The sequence below is a fragment of the Corythoichthys intestinalis genome, chromosome 3 (assembly GCF_030265065.1).
Source record: "Corythoichthys intestinalis isolate RoL2023-P3 chromosome 3, ASM3026506v1, whole genome shotgun sequence".
NCBI classification, from domain to species: domain Eukaryota; kingdom Metazoa; phylum Chordata; class Actinopteri; order Syngnathiformes; family Syngnathidae; genus Corythoichthys; species Corythoichthys intestinalis.
In genome coordinates, this window is record NC_080397.1 from 50,336,150 (window position 1) to 50,351,837 (window position 15,688).

Sequence of the window (15,688 nt, forward strand, 5' to 3'; positions counted from 1 at the left end):
TCAGTTTTTTTTTACAATTCTCTTAACAAATGGTTCAGACACATTCCCACAAAAAACAGCTAAATATACCACAAACTAAATTGCAAATGCGTTAAAAAAAAAACATTAGCTCAAACAAAAACTTAGCTTACATTGGTCTTAACGGGGAGCAGTTGGATTCAGCCATGTGAAAAGAGGCAGACCAGAGGGCAGTGTATCCACCCTAATCAATAATACTAAATGCAAACACTTTCAAAATAAACCATTACAACGCCACTTTAATTAAACGAATACTCGAAGCAACAAAATTTAATTCAAATATTTTTTTCCTAATCGATTACTCGAGTTGATCGATTAATCGTTGCAGCACTAGTTTTGACAAAAATCTGCCCCAAAATTAACGGTTTATCTAATTAACGAGTTTATCAACAAGCATGAAAAGCAAAATTGCATTTTTTTAAGTTAGTTCACTCAAAATCAATTACTTTTTCAGCATTATGCTGTATATCACCAACATGACAACACTAATATCTTTAGGCAACATCTTCAATCTTCCATGTTGACTTCAAATAGGGAACAGTTTGTATCTGTAGGGGATAGCCACTTAATAAAGGGTAGCAAGGAGGACTACAGCCTGTCTTGTCATCTGAGTGGTTTTGCACATAAAACATTCTGACAGCTAATATCCTGTATTACAAGAATATTTTTTGCTTTTTAAGTAGAAGAGGCAAACATACAGTACTGATTGATGTATAGAAAATAAATCAATCACTACAAAATGTATAGGATGCCAGCAATAGGGCTTAAAAAGCCATGTTTTGTTTTAATGAACACAACCCGAGTGCATTATTTGAACTCCATTGAATTCCAAACTTTGACTTCCAAGTTCTCCTGAACTCCAAATTATAGCCTATTTGGATCCTTGCACTATAAATTATTATCTTGCAGAGGCAAAGAGCAGCAATCTAATTTAGTTGATAGGGTTTTTGTATGTTTTTTTTATTTTTTATTTCAGGTCAGACCGTGTAAAGATTTCGGAGAGAGATTGCGAAAGGGGATGCAGGAAATAAGATGTTAATGAAGCAGGTGAAAGGTGGGTGTGTGGGGTTGTCTGTGGAGATGGCAACATCTTGCAGTGGGAGTAGGCAAAAATAATTGGAAAAAGTGGAGGGTGCTGGATGGCAAGTGTCAACGCAGGAGCGTTTAAATGTTGCCACAAACACAAAACACCTGACGCAAATAGACTGCTGGAAGTGAAGAATGAAGGAGATAATGTGGCAGAGTGCAAATGATGGGGGCGCCATGTTAATTAAAAACCAGGAGTGAGTAAACATCGGGCCACAAAGATGTTCAATAAAGACAGAGGGAGGCACAATCACCTTTTCCTCTGCTTGTAAAAGCCACCATTTTTCTGCTGTGTGCTTTGCTGTTACATCCTGTTGTTACATTTTTCAGGTGCTCTTGTTTCAAATATGAGTCTAAATCCAGTATTGTCAGATCTACTATAAAGAAATATCATTGTTTAATAATTGGCATTCATAGTAAAAGAGTAGTGGCAAAGCAGTTCGAGCTAAATGATTAAGTCAAGACAGAAACTGTGAAAAGATCCACACACATTAATGAAGGCTTCCTTTGTGAAAAGTGACACCAGTTAGCTCTGTTTCATGTCATCTCGGCAACATAAATATGAGCAACTAGAGGATCACTCTGAAAAAGCAGACATCGACTATAAGCAACCAAGTTCTTTTTTGCCAGGATGAGCATTCCCTTTAAGGTGCGTGATGTGTTGAACATAGGAGGGAGAAAGTCATGATTTTGCAAGTCACACGTAAGTGTCAAGGCTTTGCCCTCAAATCCCACGTCAAGACTGGAAAGTCTCCAGTCCATTCGCAAGTCCTATACTTTCAAGTCATTTGAACAACAGAGGAGAAATATATCTATTTTACACAGACCACATATGCTTTTAAAATCTGTATCACGTCAATTGATAAAAGCAAGTACCAAGAAAAGTAAAGCCGACGTTAATCAGCCATCCGCAAGAATATGAGTTCCAATTAATTTATTCAATTATTTCTTTGCAGAATAAACAGATTTCATAATGTGCAACTGGAATTAGTGGTAAAACTGCACTAAAAGTGCTGATTTATTTCCATAACATATTTCTCTATCACAGCAGTTTTTGATCTGTCTTGTATTTATCTCATTTTGTCTTTGTGCTTGCGTTCGCGTGTGTGCAGTGGGTGCATGAGTGTGCGGTGGGTGCATGTGTGTGCCTGTGCCTTTGAGAGAGAAAAGCATAAATACAGGGGTTACGCATTTTGTATGACCATCACAGTAGAAGTCGGGGAGTGAACCTAAAGTGAATGCAACAGATTAACGTGTAATATTTAGCTACGCCAGTAGGCCAAACGTACGTACGTACGCACATACGTAAGGCAGAGATTACCCTGATAGCAGGTGACTGTGCGTCGGATCCGGCGTCAGCTCACCAGATTCACATGGCAGAATGATTAAAAAAACAAAATTGTCTGGTGACTTTGTTTCCTACTTAAAGTGCATGTGCACGAAAAAGCATGTTTATTTCATAATACACGCGGTATTTTATGCTCCTGAATGATATGGACCGCTTGGATGTGTGTGGAAGCGATCGCTATATTTATTTAGTTTTTTTAATCCCGTGCCATGAAAATGAGTGACTTCCGGCTTCGGTCTTGCATTGAGGAGGAGGGCGCTGTGACGTGTACGGATGAAGGCGTCCTCTTCACTATACAGCCATACTGTTGTGTATGAGGACTAAGGATTCAGCTGATTTTTCGGATTAATACATTTATTTTTCGCATCACGCCAGCCAAACAGCTGCAGAAAAATCTTGCTGTATGAGGGAGAGGCGTGTGCGCCTTTTTGGAGTTTCAAAAGGTTCCCATTCACCGTGGATATTGGCCAAAACAAGCCCTACTACTGTGGGACCATTGGACTTACGAGGAAGTGAGTAAACATCTTGTTTTGTATTATGTCAAATACGAATACAGAAATTACAGGGTAAACACTAAAAACTTTCTTTAAATAAAGGACTACTTACGTTTGATAGGCATGTAAAAAGCCCTCTTCATGCACATTAGCTGCACAACAACTGCAGCCGCCCTTCTCCGGGGAACCGCCGGGCGGTTTGCTGATCCGCAAAGACAATCGACAACCCAGTCGTCATGTCAAATAATCCGGGCTAGTTATGTGTGATTTTCCGCTTCGAAGACTTTGAAACATCACTCGGTTTGGTTTAGCATGTCGGCTAGCTGTCACGCCTCTTGGTTTGTTTACATTCTCCGAAGCCGCGGAAGGGAAATGACATATGTCCGATTTAGGTGTCATAAAATATCGTTCGGGAGGTGCGACAGTAAAGGTGAAGTCGACAGTTTTGACCATTATGGAGTAATTTTGCCATGTCGTCCTGAATAAGTGCATTTTTATTATTTCATATTCCATTTAGCACAAGACTGTTATTTGTCATGACCATGCCATTTATTTAGCAGTTGGGGAAAATACTTGGATAAAAAGAATATCCTGTAAAAATATTGAAGTAAAGAGACCGAAACAGTGACATTTTGCAGATCTCTTCGTCGCGTTTTCCTCGTTGTGAATAGTTCCCCCTCGACGGGCTGACTGATCCTTCTCAAGCCATTTATTTAGCTATTGGGGAAAGTACTTGGATAAAAAGAATATCCTGTAAAAATATTGGAGTAGAGAGACTGAAACAATGACATTTTGCGGCTCTCTTCGTTGCGTTTTCCCCGTTCTGAATAATTCCCCCTCAATGGGCTGTATAGTAAAACCGATGAGCCCAGTCTCTCGCTGACGTCATCCACCTGTTGGGGACGCTTGAGCCCTATAATGGTAGGCGTGGCTTACCGGCAGATTAAAAGACTAAGTTCTCGTCATCTGCGCTTTGACTTTTTTTCTCCTGTCGTATGCTCTTTAAAGTGCCTGTGACACGAAAAAGCATGTTTATTTCATAATATACGCGGTATTTTATGCCCCTGAATGATGTGGGCCTCTTGGATGTGTGTGGAAGCGATCGCTATTTTTTTATTTAGTTTTTTGAATCCCACGCCATGAAAATGAGTGACTTCCGGCTTCGGTCTTGCATTGAGGAGGAGGGCGCTGTGACGTGTACGGTAGAAGACGTCCTCTTCACGCTACAGTGTACTGTTGTGTATGAGGACGAAGGATTCAGCTGATTTTGCGGATTAATACGTTTATTTTTCGCATCACGCCAGCCAAACGGCCGCAGAAAAATCATTCTGTATGAGGGAGAGGCGTATGCGCCTTTTTGGAGTTTCAAAAGGTTCCCATTCACCGTGGATATTAACTGTGGGACCATTGGACTTACGAGGAAGTGAGTAAACATCTTGTTTTGTATTATGTCAAATAGGAATACAGCGATTACAAAGTAAACACTACAAACTTCCTTTAAATGAAGGACTACTTACGTTTGATCATTGATAAGCATGTAAAAAGCTCTCCTAATGCTCATTAGCAGCAGCACGTTAGCTGCACAACAACTCCAGCCACCCTCCTCCGGGGAACGAACTGTAAATTGCTCTCCGCCGGGCGGTTTGCCGATCCGCGAAGACAATCGACAACCGGGTCGTCATGTCAAATAATCCAGGATAGTTATGTGTGATTTTCCGCTTCGAAGACTTTGAAACATCACTCGGTTCGGGTTAGCATGTCGGCTAGATGTCACGCCTTCTGGTTTGTTTACATTCTCCGAAGCCGGGGAAGGGAAATGACATATGTCCGATTTAGGTGTCATAAAATATCGTTCGGGAGGTGCGACAGTAAAGGTGAAGTCGACAGTTTTGACCATTATGGAGTAATTTTGCCATGTCGTCCTGAATAAATGCATTTTTATTATTTCATATTCCATTCAGCACAAGACTGTTATTTGTCATGACCATGCCATTTATTTAGCAATTGGGGAAAATACTTGGATAAAAAGAATATCCTGTAAAAATATTGGCGTAGAGAGACTGAAACAATGACATTTTGCGGCTCTCTTCGTCGCGTTTTCCTCGTTCTGAATAATTCCCCCTCAATGGGCTGAATAGTAAAACCGATGAGCCCAGTCTACCGCTGACGTCATCCACCTGTTGGGGATGCTAAAGCCCTATAATGGTAGGCATGGCTAACCAGCAGATTAAAGGACTAATTTCTCGTCATCTGTGCTTTGCTTTGTTGTATATAGTCGAATCGTCACAAAATATGATTCTAATTCACATAATAATGCCATTTAAGACTTTTTTTCTCGTTTCGTATGCTCTTTAAAGTGCGTAAGACATGATTTTAAAAAAGTCTTAAATAGCATTATTATGTGAATTAGAATCATATTTTGAGACGATTCGACTACATACAACAATCTGGCAAAGTGCAAATATTGAGAAATGAATCTTTTAAGCTACGCCTACCATTATAGGGCTCTAGCGTCCCCAACAGGAGGATGAGGTCGGCAGGGTCATGGTTTCATCTGATTTAGAATTCAGCCAGTTGAGGGGGGATTATTCAGAACGAGGAAAATGCGACGAAGAGAGCCGCAAAATGTCATTGTTTCAGTCTCTCTACTCCAATATTTTTACAGGATATTCTTTTTATCTCAGAATTTTTCTCCAATTGCTAAATAAATTGTATGGTCATGACAAATAACAGTCTTGTGCTAAATGGAATATGAAATATTAAAAATTCAGTACGACAGGGCAAAATTACTGCATAATGGCAAAACTGGCGACTTCTTCCTCTCCCGAACGGTATTTTATATCACCGGAGTTAGCCCGACTTTTGTCATTTCCCTGTCTCGGTTTCGCAGAGCGTAAAAAAAGCAGGAGGCGCGACAGCTAGCCGACATGCTAACCCAAACAGAGTGACGTTTCCATGTCTTATTCTCGCCTTTCGAAGCGAAAAATCACACAAAACTAGCCCGGATCATTTCACATGGCGGCGGGGTTGTCGATTGTCATCGCCGATCAGCAACCCCCCAGGCGGCGAGCAAGTGATAGCTCAGCGTTCCCCTGCTTCGGGCAGGAGAGATTGTTATCCGGGGAAGCAGCTGGAGGATGACCGCTGGACAAATCTGCCGACGTCAGGGGAGCGGGTAGCTGGCCAAGCCCAACCCGAGGATAGTGGTCTATTGCCGGTGTTCTGCCAAATGTTGCATCCTTAAAATATTTTGCTTCCAAATCTGTTGTGGCTGTCAATAAGCCCTCTTTTACATTCATTTGGACTCTCAATGTTATCAACAAGTGCTAAATAAACAAGTAACATCGTAAGCATACATGTTCAACACGAATATGGCGTAAATTAATGCTTAACTACACGGCGAAGACGTAAACAATGAGAGAGCGGTGTGCAGTTGCTGTGTGCAGCTAACACGGCAGGATGTGTTTGAGATCTTTTCTACATGTCCGTCCATAATCAAACATAAGTAAATATTCTTTTATTTAAAGAAAGTTTGTAGTGTTTACTTTGTAATCACTGTATTTGCGGCCATTTTTAACACAAAGTTGCAATTTCTGATGGGATACAAAATGTGACAGAACACCGGGCACACGAATAGGGCAATAAGCCGAGTATAGCACTCTCCTGGCGGGCAAGCGAAGAGGATGGAGGGCATAGGCGGAGTTTGACTTTTGGGGAAGGGGGGGCACAACATGTTGATGACCCCGAAACGCAGTGTCAGCAATAAAATTAATAAATAATAAAATGAGCATTTTTGTTTCCCATCATTCTTGAGGGGGATTCTAAATCAGGCTGCTAAGGCAATACTTTTCGCCAAGATCGTCATCCATTGAATATAGTACGCCCGCCGGTGTCGTGCCAATGTAGTTACCCCAGTCAAAAATTATATCTCCTGGGCGGAGCCATATGGAGGTACATTTGTGTCTTTATTATTCAATCAAAAAAAGTTGCTTCAATCAAAATATATATTTTCAACCCCAAAAAAATCAATCAAAAAAAAAAAAGTGCTTGAATGCAAAAGTAAATTTGAAACTCAAAAAACTCCATCAAAAAATGCTTTCTTTGATTTTTTTTTTTTTTGGGGGGGGGGGGGGGGTTGAAGTCAAGTGTTTTTTTCATTGAAGCAACTTTTTTGATTGAAGTAATGTTGATTTGTGATTTGTGCCACATTTTGGCTAGGACAATTTTGTCTTTATTATTCAATCAAAAAATTACTTGCTTCAAAAAAAAATGTTTCAAAAAGAAAACTCAGTTCAATCAAAAAAGAAAAATTTAAATAATAAAAAAAGTTTTGGAATGCGAAAAAATATTTGAGATGGGAAAATTTGCATTTGAATACTTAATTTTTCATTGAAAAAGTTGCCTTTGATTGAAGAAATCCTTTTTGTGTTTGGGCCATATTATGGGTAGGACATTTGTGTCCAAATCATTCAATCGCCCCAAAAAGTTGCTTTAATCAAAGAAAAAAATCATTTGAAAAATAAAATTGCGCTCCCCTAATTTTTTTTTTTTTTTTTTTTTTGGGGGGGGGGGGGGGGGGGGTATGCAAAGCAAATGCTAATTTGCTAGTCACAATATCTTTTCGAAAAATAATTTTCACCCATTATAAAAAATATTTTTTTTTGTTCATTTCATTCATTTTTGTTGCAGTTTTATTGCTTTACAACTTTTATATATATATAAGACAATTACATGCAATGACACTTTTCAGCCACCAGGGGGGCCTGGGCCCCACCCCACTTAAAATCCGCTTATGACCGAGGGGTGTGTGCGACAAGCCGCCGGTCGTCCCTGCAGCATATTTGGCTGGCGTGATGCAAAAACTAAACGAATTAATCCGCAAAATCAGCTGAATCCGCAGTCCATCTGCATGCTATAAAGCAATGCTGTATTGTGAGATGCTGACCCGGGTGACGTCACATTCACATTCCTCCTCAAAACAGGAAGTTATTCATTTTCATGGCGCGGAATTCAAAGAATTGAATAAATAAAACTATCTCTTACACGCACATCCAAGTGGTCCATTTAATTCAGGAGTGTAAAATACACCGTGAAATGTGAAATAAACATGTTTTTTTTTTCTATCATAGGCACTTTAAGATAATCATTCAGTACCCATCATTTATCAGAGACATCACTTAATTAGGCTTTAGCTAGCGGAATACTCATATTTCGCCACCTCATCAGTATGGTCACGTAGCACTAGTGCTCCCTCACACGTCCACTATTCTAACACAAATATCAATTTTTATTTCTCTATCTAAGAAAAACATTCAGCCGTGATATTTGTTTAGAATAAAACACACCCAACACTTCCACTTCCCCTCCAGGCCAATACTCCGCATCCCCCACATTTAACCAGCTGATCGCCTCAATGCACGATTAAGCAAGAAGCAGTTAGCCATGAAGACTCCCCGCTTAACACTTCAATTGAACCAACATCTTGTATCGTGAACTCAATGATGTGTAGACGCCGCTTGAGGTTGTTTGCACATCTTTGAATTTCTGTTGTTACTGCATCCCTTCCTGCTACTGTACACTATATTCTCAGACTAACCAACTACTAGAGTGGGCTCATATGTGTTATTTTCAGGGGTGGGGTGAAAGTGGCTACAATTTCTTGAACTAACTCCCTGACATAAAAGTTGCCACGGAGCGAGGATTTTTTTATTTTTTATTTTTTTTGTGAGGTGGGGGGGGGGTGTCAAACCTCCTAAAGCCACTGAAATGCAAAGAAAACTGCTTTTGTCATGGTTATAATAATAATAATAATTAGGGTTGTTCCGGTCATGTTTTTTTGCTCCTGATCGTTTTAGTTTGAGTATCTGCCAATCCCGATATTTCCCGATCCGGTTACTTTTTTTTGCTCCCGATTCAATTCCAATCATTCCCGATAATTTTTCCCGATCATATACATTTTGGCAATGCATTAAGAAAAAAATGAATAAAACTCGGACGAATATATACATTCAACATACAGTACATAAGTACTGTATTTGTTTATTATGACAATAAATCCTCAAGATGGCATTTACATTATTAACATTCTTTCTGTGAGAGGGATCCACGGATAGAAAGACTTGTGACTTTGTATATTGTGACTAAATATTGTCATCTAGTGTATTTGTTGATCTTTCAGTAAATGATACTGAAGGCCATGCCCAATGCATGATGGGAAGTGAAACCATGACAAGTGAAACCACGACTGTGTGTAGTGCTACCAATTCATATATCACCTCGGCGATGGGATATAATTTAAGGTGTTAAGTAAAGACCAATTGCTACCTTGCTTCCCCACATTGCTTCCCATGATATTTCTAATTGTAGGGAGAGGGATTATAAGGCTTTAGCCAATTAAAATAAGCCTCCATAGGCTACCAAAATTCACTGTACTCATTTTACACTGCCTTTCAGCTCTCTTTATAGGCAAAACGGCGCCATTTCAGATGGAGCGCGACAATGCGTAAGTGGGACGTGCAGCGCATGCATTAATTGCATTAAATATTTCAACGTGATACATTTTTTAAAAAATTAATTACCGCCGTAATTGGGTTAAATTTGATAACCCTACCTTAAGCCTAAACTTAAGACTCTGGATAAGTGTAACATTTTATGTCTTTAACGTTAAATACAATTAGAAAACGATTAAATTAAAAATATATATATATTTTAAAAAATGGCCGATATTTTTATGCCGATTCCAATACTTTGAAAATGACGTGATGCCGAGTGATCGGGTACGATCACGTCATTTTTAAAGGACATCTCTAATAATAATACATTTTATTTGAAGGCGCCTTTCTGTCTTCACAACTCACATTTTTAAAAGTCGGTCAGGATGAATCGCTACTAGAGGTGTGCGAAATTTCCGATTTTTAGATCATTCACGATTCGGCTGTGGAAGATTGGAGAATGATTCACAAACATGCAAATTCTGATTATTAAATTATGCCAAGTAAAGCGGAACTAAAAACACAGTCAGCGCGGTCTTCGGAACACAATGAGGAACGGACCGAGAGTAAATATAATGCTCAAACTCATGCCGCTAGATGAAAAAAAAAAACAATAATACCTGACTGCGACCAACAGCCACTACAAACTACACCCACATAATGCTGTGGTAGATATCACATGTATAAAGAACTAGATGCGAAATGACAGACTCGCCGACGTTAGTAAACAGTCGCCATCTTAAACCAGTAGACTTGTCTGGAAGGCTGTCGTAGCGAACCTTCCGAATGAACCTAATTAACTTTTTATCTAACATAGCCTACTCCTAAATCAGCAAAATCTTGACTTGAATCTATCTTTAAATGATGAAGCAGTTCTAAAACTTTCACATGTCGAAAGTAGACAGAAAGGAAATTATGGAGTAGCGGGAGCAATTTTAACAACTTTAACGGTTGATTCATGACAATAAATTAATTGAATGCGGATTATAGCTGCTGATACAGAATGGGGATTTGAGTATTTTATTTACTGTTTTGAACTGTTAACTTGATTAATCGTAATTTTTGGACTATAAGCTGCTACTTTTTTCCTTCATTTTGAATCCTGAGGCTTATAGTCCAGTGCGGCTTATTTGTTGATTTATTTGGGTTAATAGATAACACTTTATTTAACAACAGCGTCATAAGACTGTCATAATTATGACATGACACCATCATAGGCATTATTGAATGCTTATGACAGATGTCATTAAGTGTCAACCGACAAATTATGTCACTAACTCCAATTATGTCCAGCTTGGATCTTTTACATGCAATCAAAAGTGAGATAATTTGCCGGATAACACTAAATGACATCTGTTATAGGCATTCATTAATGCTCATGACAGTGTCATGTCATGATTACGACAGTCTAATGGCGCCACTGTCATATAAAATGTTACCAAATACCAAAACTAGCAATTAATGAAACAACTGGAACAGTAACTGAAGAAATAATTAGCACAGAACATGAATTTTGATTGTTATTTACATTTGTAGTGTTGCAATGCATGCTAAGAGCCATGTTAGACAACAGTATTGACAGCAGGTGGTAGCAAAGGTTCACCGTCTGTTCCAAGCGAGCAGTGATGGCCAAATGAAGCTTCTTGAAGCGTCATGGTGGTTCATTTGGTTTTATGACAGTCTTACGGTGCTGCTGTAAAATAAAATGTTAGCAGGTAATATCTTTTGGAGTGAATATCTCATGATACAATGAGGAGAGCTGCGGCTTATAGTCCAGTGGGGCTTATCCATGAACAAATGTCGTTTTCATGCCAAATTTGGTTGGTGGCGGCTTATAGTAACGTGCGCCTTATAGTGCGAAAATTACGGTAGTTTATTTAAGCCTCAGGGGATTTTTGTACAATGTTTGTACAATGAAACATTAAAAACAGCTAATAGCTGGGGGGGTGCATAAATAATCGCTTTAAAATCGAATCGTAGCCTCTGAATCTTAATCGGATCGTTAGGTGCCCCAAGATTCCCACCTCTAATCGCTACAGTACATTACATAATTAGATGGCATTAACCACACTTAAAATGGGTCCTAAAATTATGGCTTTTACTTTTAGATTGTGGCTTTCTCATTTTCTATACCTTTGTCTCTTGCTCTTACTCACCCTCAGTGTAAATCGATGCGGCCTCTAAGAGACTGGCTGGATCTTAATGTGATATTCTGAGTGGACAGCTTTTCTTCAAATGTGCCTCTTAATCAAATCACAGATAAATCTAAGCTCGTGTGTCTACTGGGAGGTTGTCGCATTGGGTGCTACTTTGTAAGCACGCGGTTGCACATCTGGGTGTAAGAAGTAAAACCAACAGTAGCACATTCTGAAGCGCTGTGGAGAATGAAGGAACCACACATCATCATGGTGAGATTTTTTAAATGTTCTCAAAATTGGCTGACGTGGAGTTGCCAAGCAACAAAAAGGAGGGTTTATGGAGTGATTCAGCTGTGGGCGAGCAGAAGGCGGTGAGAGATCACATACACACACAAAAAAAGACTCATTACACACTCTAATGATGTAAAATAATACCTTTCGCATGGTGTGGAATAGGGCTGGCTGTTCAAAATGTTAATTCATTTTTCACGTTTCTAAACAATTTACACAAAATGGAGCAACATTCTACTTAAATTACTTTTAGCTTGATGTCTAAAGAAAACACAATATAACAATCAGCATAGGATGTTTTGCCATGACCTCTGCTATGAACATATGTCACATTAACATCATCATCATCTTAATGTCTTATGATATTATTACTCCTCTTCCTGAGATTTAGGTTCCCTATTAATAATGCCCTTCACTAATGTCACTATTTTTTGTCACTTCCGCTAGTCGTCCAGCACATCAAGAGACACAACATCGTGCTGAAGAGGGAGCTGGGAGAGGGAGCCTTTGGCAAAGTCTTCCTCGCCGAATGTTACAACCTGTCGCCTGACCAGGAGAAGATACTGGTGGCTGTCAAGGTAAAGTCAATGACATAGAGCAGATTCAATTTAGAAGTGGATTGCTTGTCTTCTATCTAATATCAGACCTGCCAACCACACATTCCGTTTATTCATTTCATTGCGCTGAAATTGAAGAGATCTGCATGTCAAATTAATCTGTCGATGGAAGGCGACGGATGGCACACAAATAAAGCAAGTAATGCTGTTGTCGACAGAGAAAATTATTGCGAGCCCGGCAATATTTTCGCAGCATCCCCGTAGCATTTTCAGGAATATTAAATAGTTTACTGCATAGAATCCAACATAAAGTCTCATGAGAAATCTGCACTTATAATGTACTGTATGTATCGAAACTCCTTACTATGCAAGAAAAGTCTATTGCTAAACAGTACTAATGTCATAGCTGCGGTTAATATCTGTATTGGAAAAAGTCGATGTAAGGTAGTAAGCTTAAAATATTGTTGTTTTATGTCATGATTGTGGTAAATGTTGTTTTCTTAAATTTGAGCGAATTAAGACTGAAGAACAATAAACTGTGAGTAATTAAAAAATATATATCTCCCTCCCCCGCAATACTTTTGTTTGATTGAAGCTCTTTTACTATTCATCATCCTCAGTTGGCACTGGCATGCGACCAGATGGCAAATCAGAGAATAGGTACAGTTTCTTTGAGCAGAGGTGGGTAGAGAAGCCAAAAATTTTACTCAAATAAGAGTAGCGTTACTTTAAAATAATAATAATCAAGTAAAAGTAAAAGTAGTCATTCCAAAAATGTACTCAAGTACAAGTAAAAAAAGTATTTGGTGAATAAAATACTCTACTAGTGAGTAACATTGTGAGTAACTGCTAACGATTTTTTTTTTTTTTTTTTAAACAATAGCATTGTTTTTCTCAGCCCAGCTCAGTTATTTATATGAACTGTTATTATTACACTGTACTATAGCGTATTACATAACCACATTAAGCCAATATAATAATCCAAAAAAAAAAAAATTCTTTGAATTCCGGCAAGAGGGAAAAAATCTACAGAAAGGAAGCATCATTCGTCTAAAGAGCATGAGTGCCCTCAAGTGGAGAATATAGTTCCTAGTTTGAATACTTGAATGGCGAATACAGGTAGTCCCCGGGGTACGACGTACCCGACTTACGTGATTTCGACTTGATTTTCCCATAAAAATATATTAAAACTCCATAAATTCGTTCCACAGCATAGACTTGATAATTGTATAGACGCTACTCACATGACTTCACAACCACGTCCCCGCGCCATATTGTCCGTCAACTCATCGTGTTGACGCATTACTGCTACGTAAATTCCTCCTATTATGGCATGTTTTTCTGCTCGTTAACATTAATAATCAAAATGGTGAAGGCGTGTGTGGCGGTCGGTTGCAATAACAGAGAAGATAGACGGAGAGACTTGAAGTTCTACCGTATTCCAAGAGACCCGGAGAGGAGAGCGAGATGGACTGCTGCAATTTGACGAGAAAACTGGGCTTCAAACGATTACCACAGATTATGTAGTAGTCATTTTATATCTGGTAAGATGCATTTAATATATATTTAGAAGGTTTTGGGCTGACAACCACAATTAAGATTTATTGCTAGGCTAATTGCCGGCAACATACACTCAGACATTGTGAATGAACTACCTGAAAATGTATAATTATAAGGGGATAATAAGACAGTTGTCATACAATTAATTTACAATTTCACTATTGAGGTCAAAAGACAAAAAATAAATTCAACTAGGGACAATCTAGAGTAGTGCTATCGCACTTCATATTTATTACATATTATATATGTATGTAGTGAGAGTGCTATCGCTAAACCATATAAACATTAAAAGCCCTAGCTATATTGACAAATGACATGAAATACATTAGACTTGACAGTGGATGTTAGCAAGAACAAAAGATTTTGAATTGAAAATTTCGTAACTCACCTTCCCGAGCATCAGATAGATTCCTGCCGAATTTTCATGGACGAGGACCTGTTTCACCCAACCAGCAACGAAGTATTTATGAGCCTCCAAGCTCTTAAAGTTTTTCAAACTTTCGTGAGAATAGGCTGATTTTGTGTGGACAAGATAGTTGTAAATATCAGGGTAGCAGATGTCAGACAGAGACGGCGAAGACAGCGGGTCGAAAAACATCGATTTAGGCATCAAATATGGATCTGGCGAATGGATAAACTGAAGCTTTTCCTCATAACGCCTTTTATGCAACGCATCCAATGAGTTTACAGCGTCAGATAACACCGGGGCTTCCATGAGTTGCTCTATAAATTGCACGACTAATTGAAACCATTGAGAATAGGGCTTAAAAATGACGGACAATATGGCGGCCGGATACAGCGACACGTCAGTTTGTGACGTAGGTGAGTAGGGTCTATTGACGGTTCACATCAGTCAGCCACTGCTCAACGCCTTCCAGTAGGGGGCTGTCCTACAGTCTGCTTCAGTTATTCGCAGTCGGTTGCAGTTTGTCAACACATGCAGGGATCCAACGCCGGATGTAGGTTGAAAAAGTACGAAAGCTGTACCGCATACAAACAGGAAGGATTGTTTGAGGAGTGATTTGTTTGAGGAGTCAAGGTAATTATTATATTTTTCGTACCATGTATGCATTTTGAAATGTCGTGAAAAAAAATCAATGGGAGAAATTAGTCGCTAAAGCATTGACATTATACTTCACAATATTTACGTATAATTATTATATTTCATATTTACGTAAAATTACTACTAACTGCACGTGTTTTTTTTGCTTTTAACCAAGAATCGAGACTGTTTTACACCCATATCTATAAAGAATTCAGCGATTTTAGCATTGTTCACAAGAATTTTCAACGGAGAAAGCTCTTTGTTTACATATGGCGGCCGCTAATTTCCTTACTGAATAGCCTCATAGTTTGCAATATTTACGTAAAATAAATGCTACCTGCACGGTTTTTTTTTTGCTTTTAACCAAGGATTGAGACTGTTTTACGTCCATATCTATAAGAATGTTGGTTTTTTTAGCATTTTTTTCACAAGAATTTTCACTGAAAAGCTCAGTTTACATATGGCGGCTGCCACATTGACTGATAGACTAGCATCCGAACTTTGACATATTTAAGTAAAATAAATGCTAACTGCACAATTTCTTTGCATTAAACCAAGAACCGAGACTGTTTTATGTCCATATCTATACAGAATTCAGGCATTTAAGCATTTATTGACAAGAATTTTCAACGAAAAAAGCTCTTTGTCTGTGATTCCACC

The 15,688-nt window shown here is 38.8% G+C and overlaps 1 protein-coding gene across 1 annotated transcript in view; it reads left to right on the forward strand.

Annotated features, from left to right (window-relative positions):
- The window catches only part of ntrk2a (neurotrophic tyrosine kinase, receptor, type 2a), a 281,961-nt gene that overhangs the window by 191,101 nt on the left and 75,172 nt on the right, over positions 1 to 15,688 (forward strand). The window contains exon 15 of the mRNA XM_057830849.1: positions 12,314 to 12,444. Coding sequence (XP_057686832.1) covers positions 12,314 to 12,444 — 131 coding nt within the window. The remainder of the gene's footprint in view (positions 1 to 12,313; positions 12,445 to 15,688) is intronic.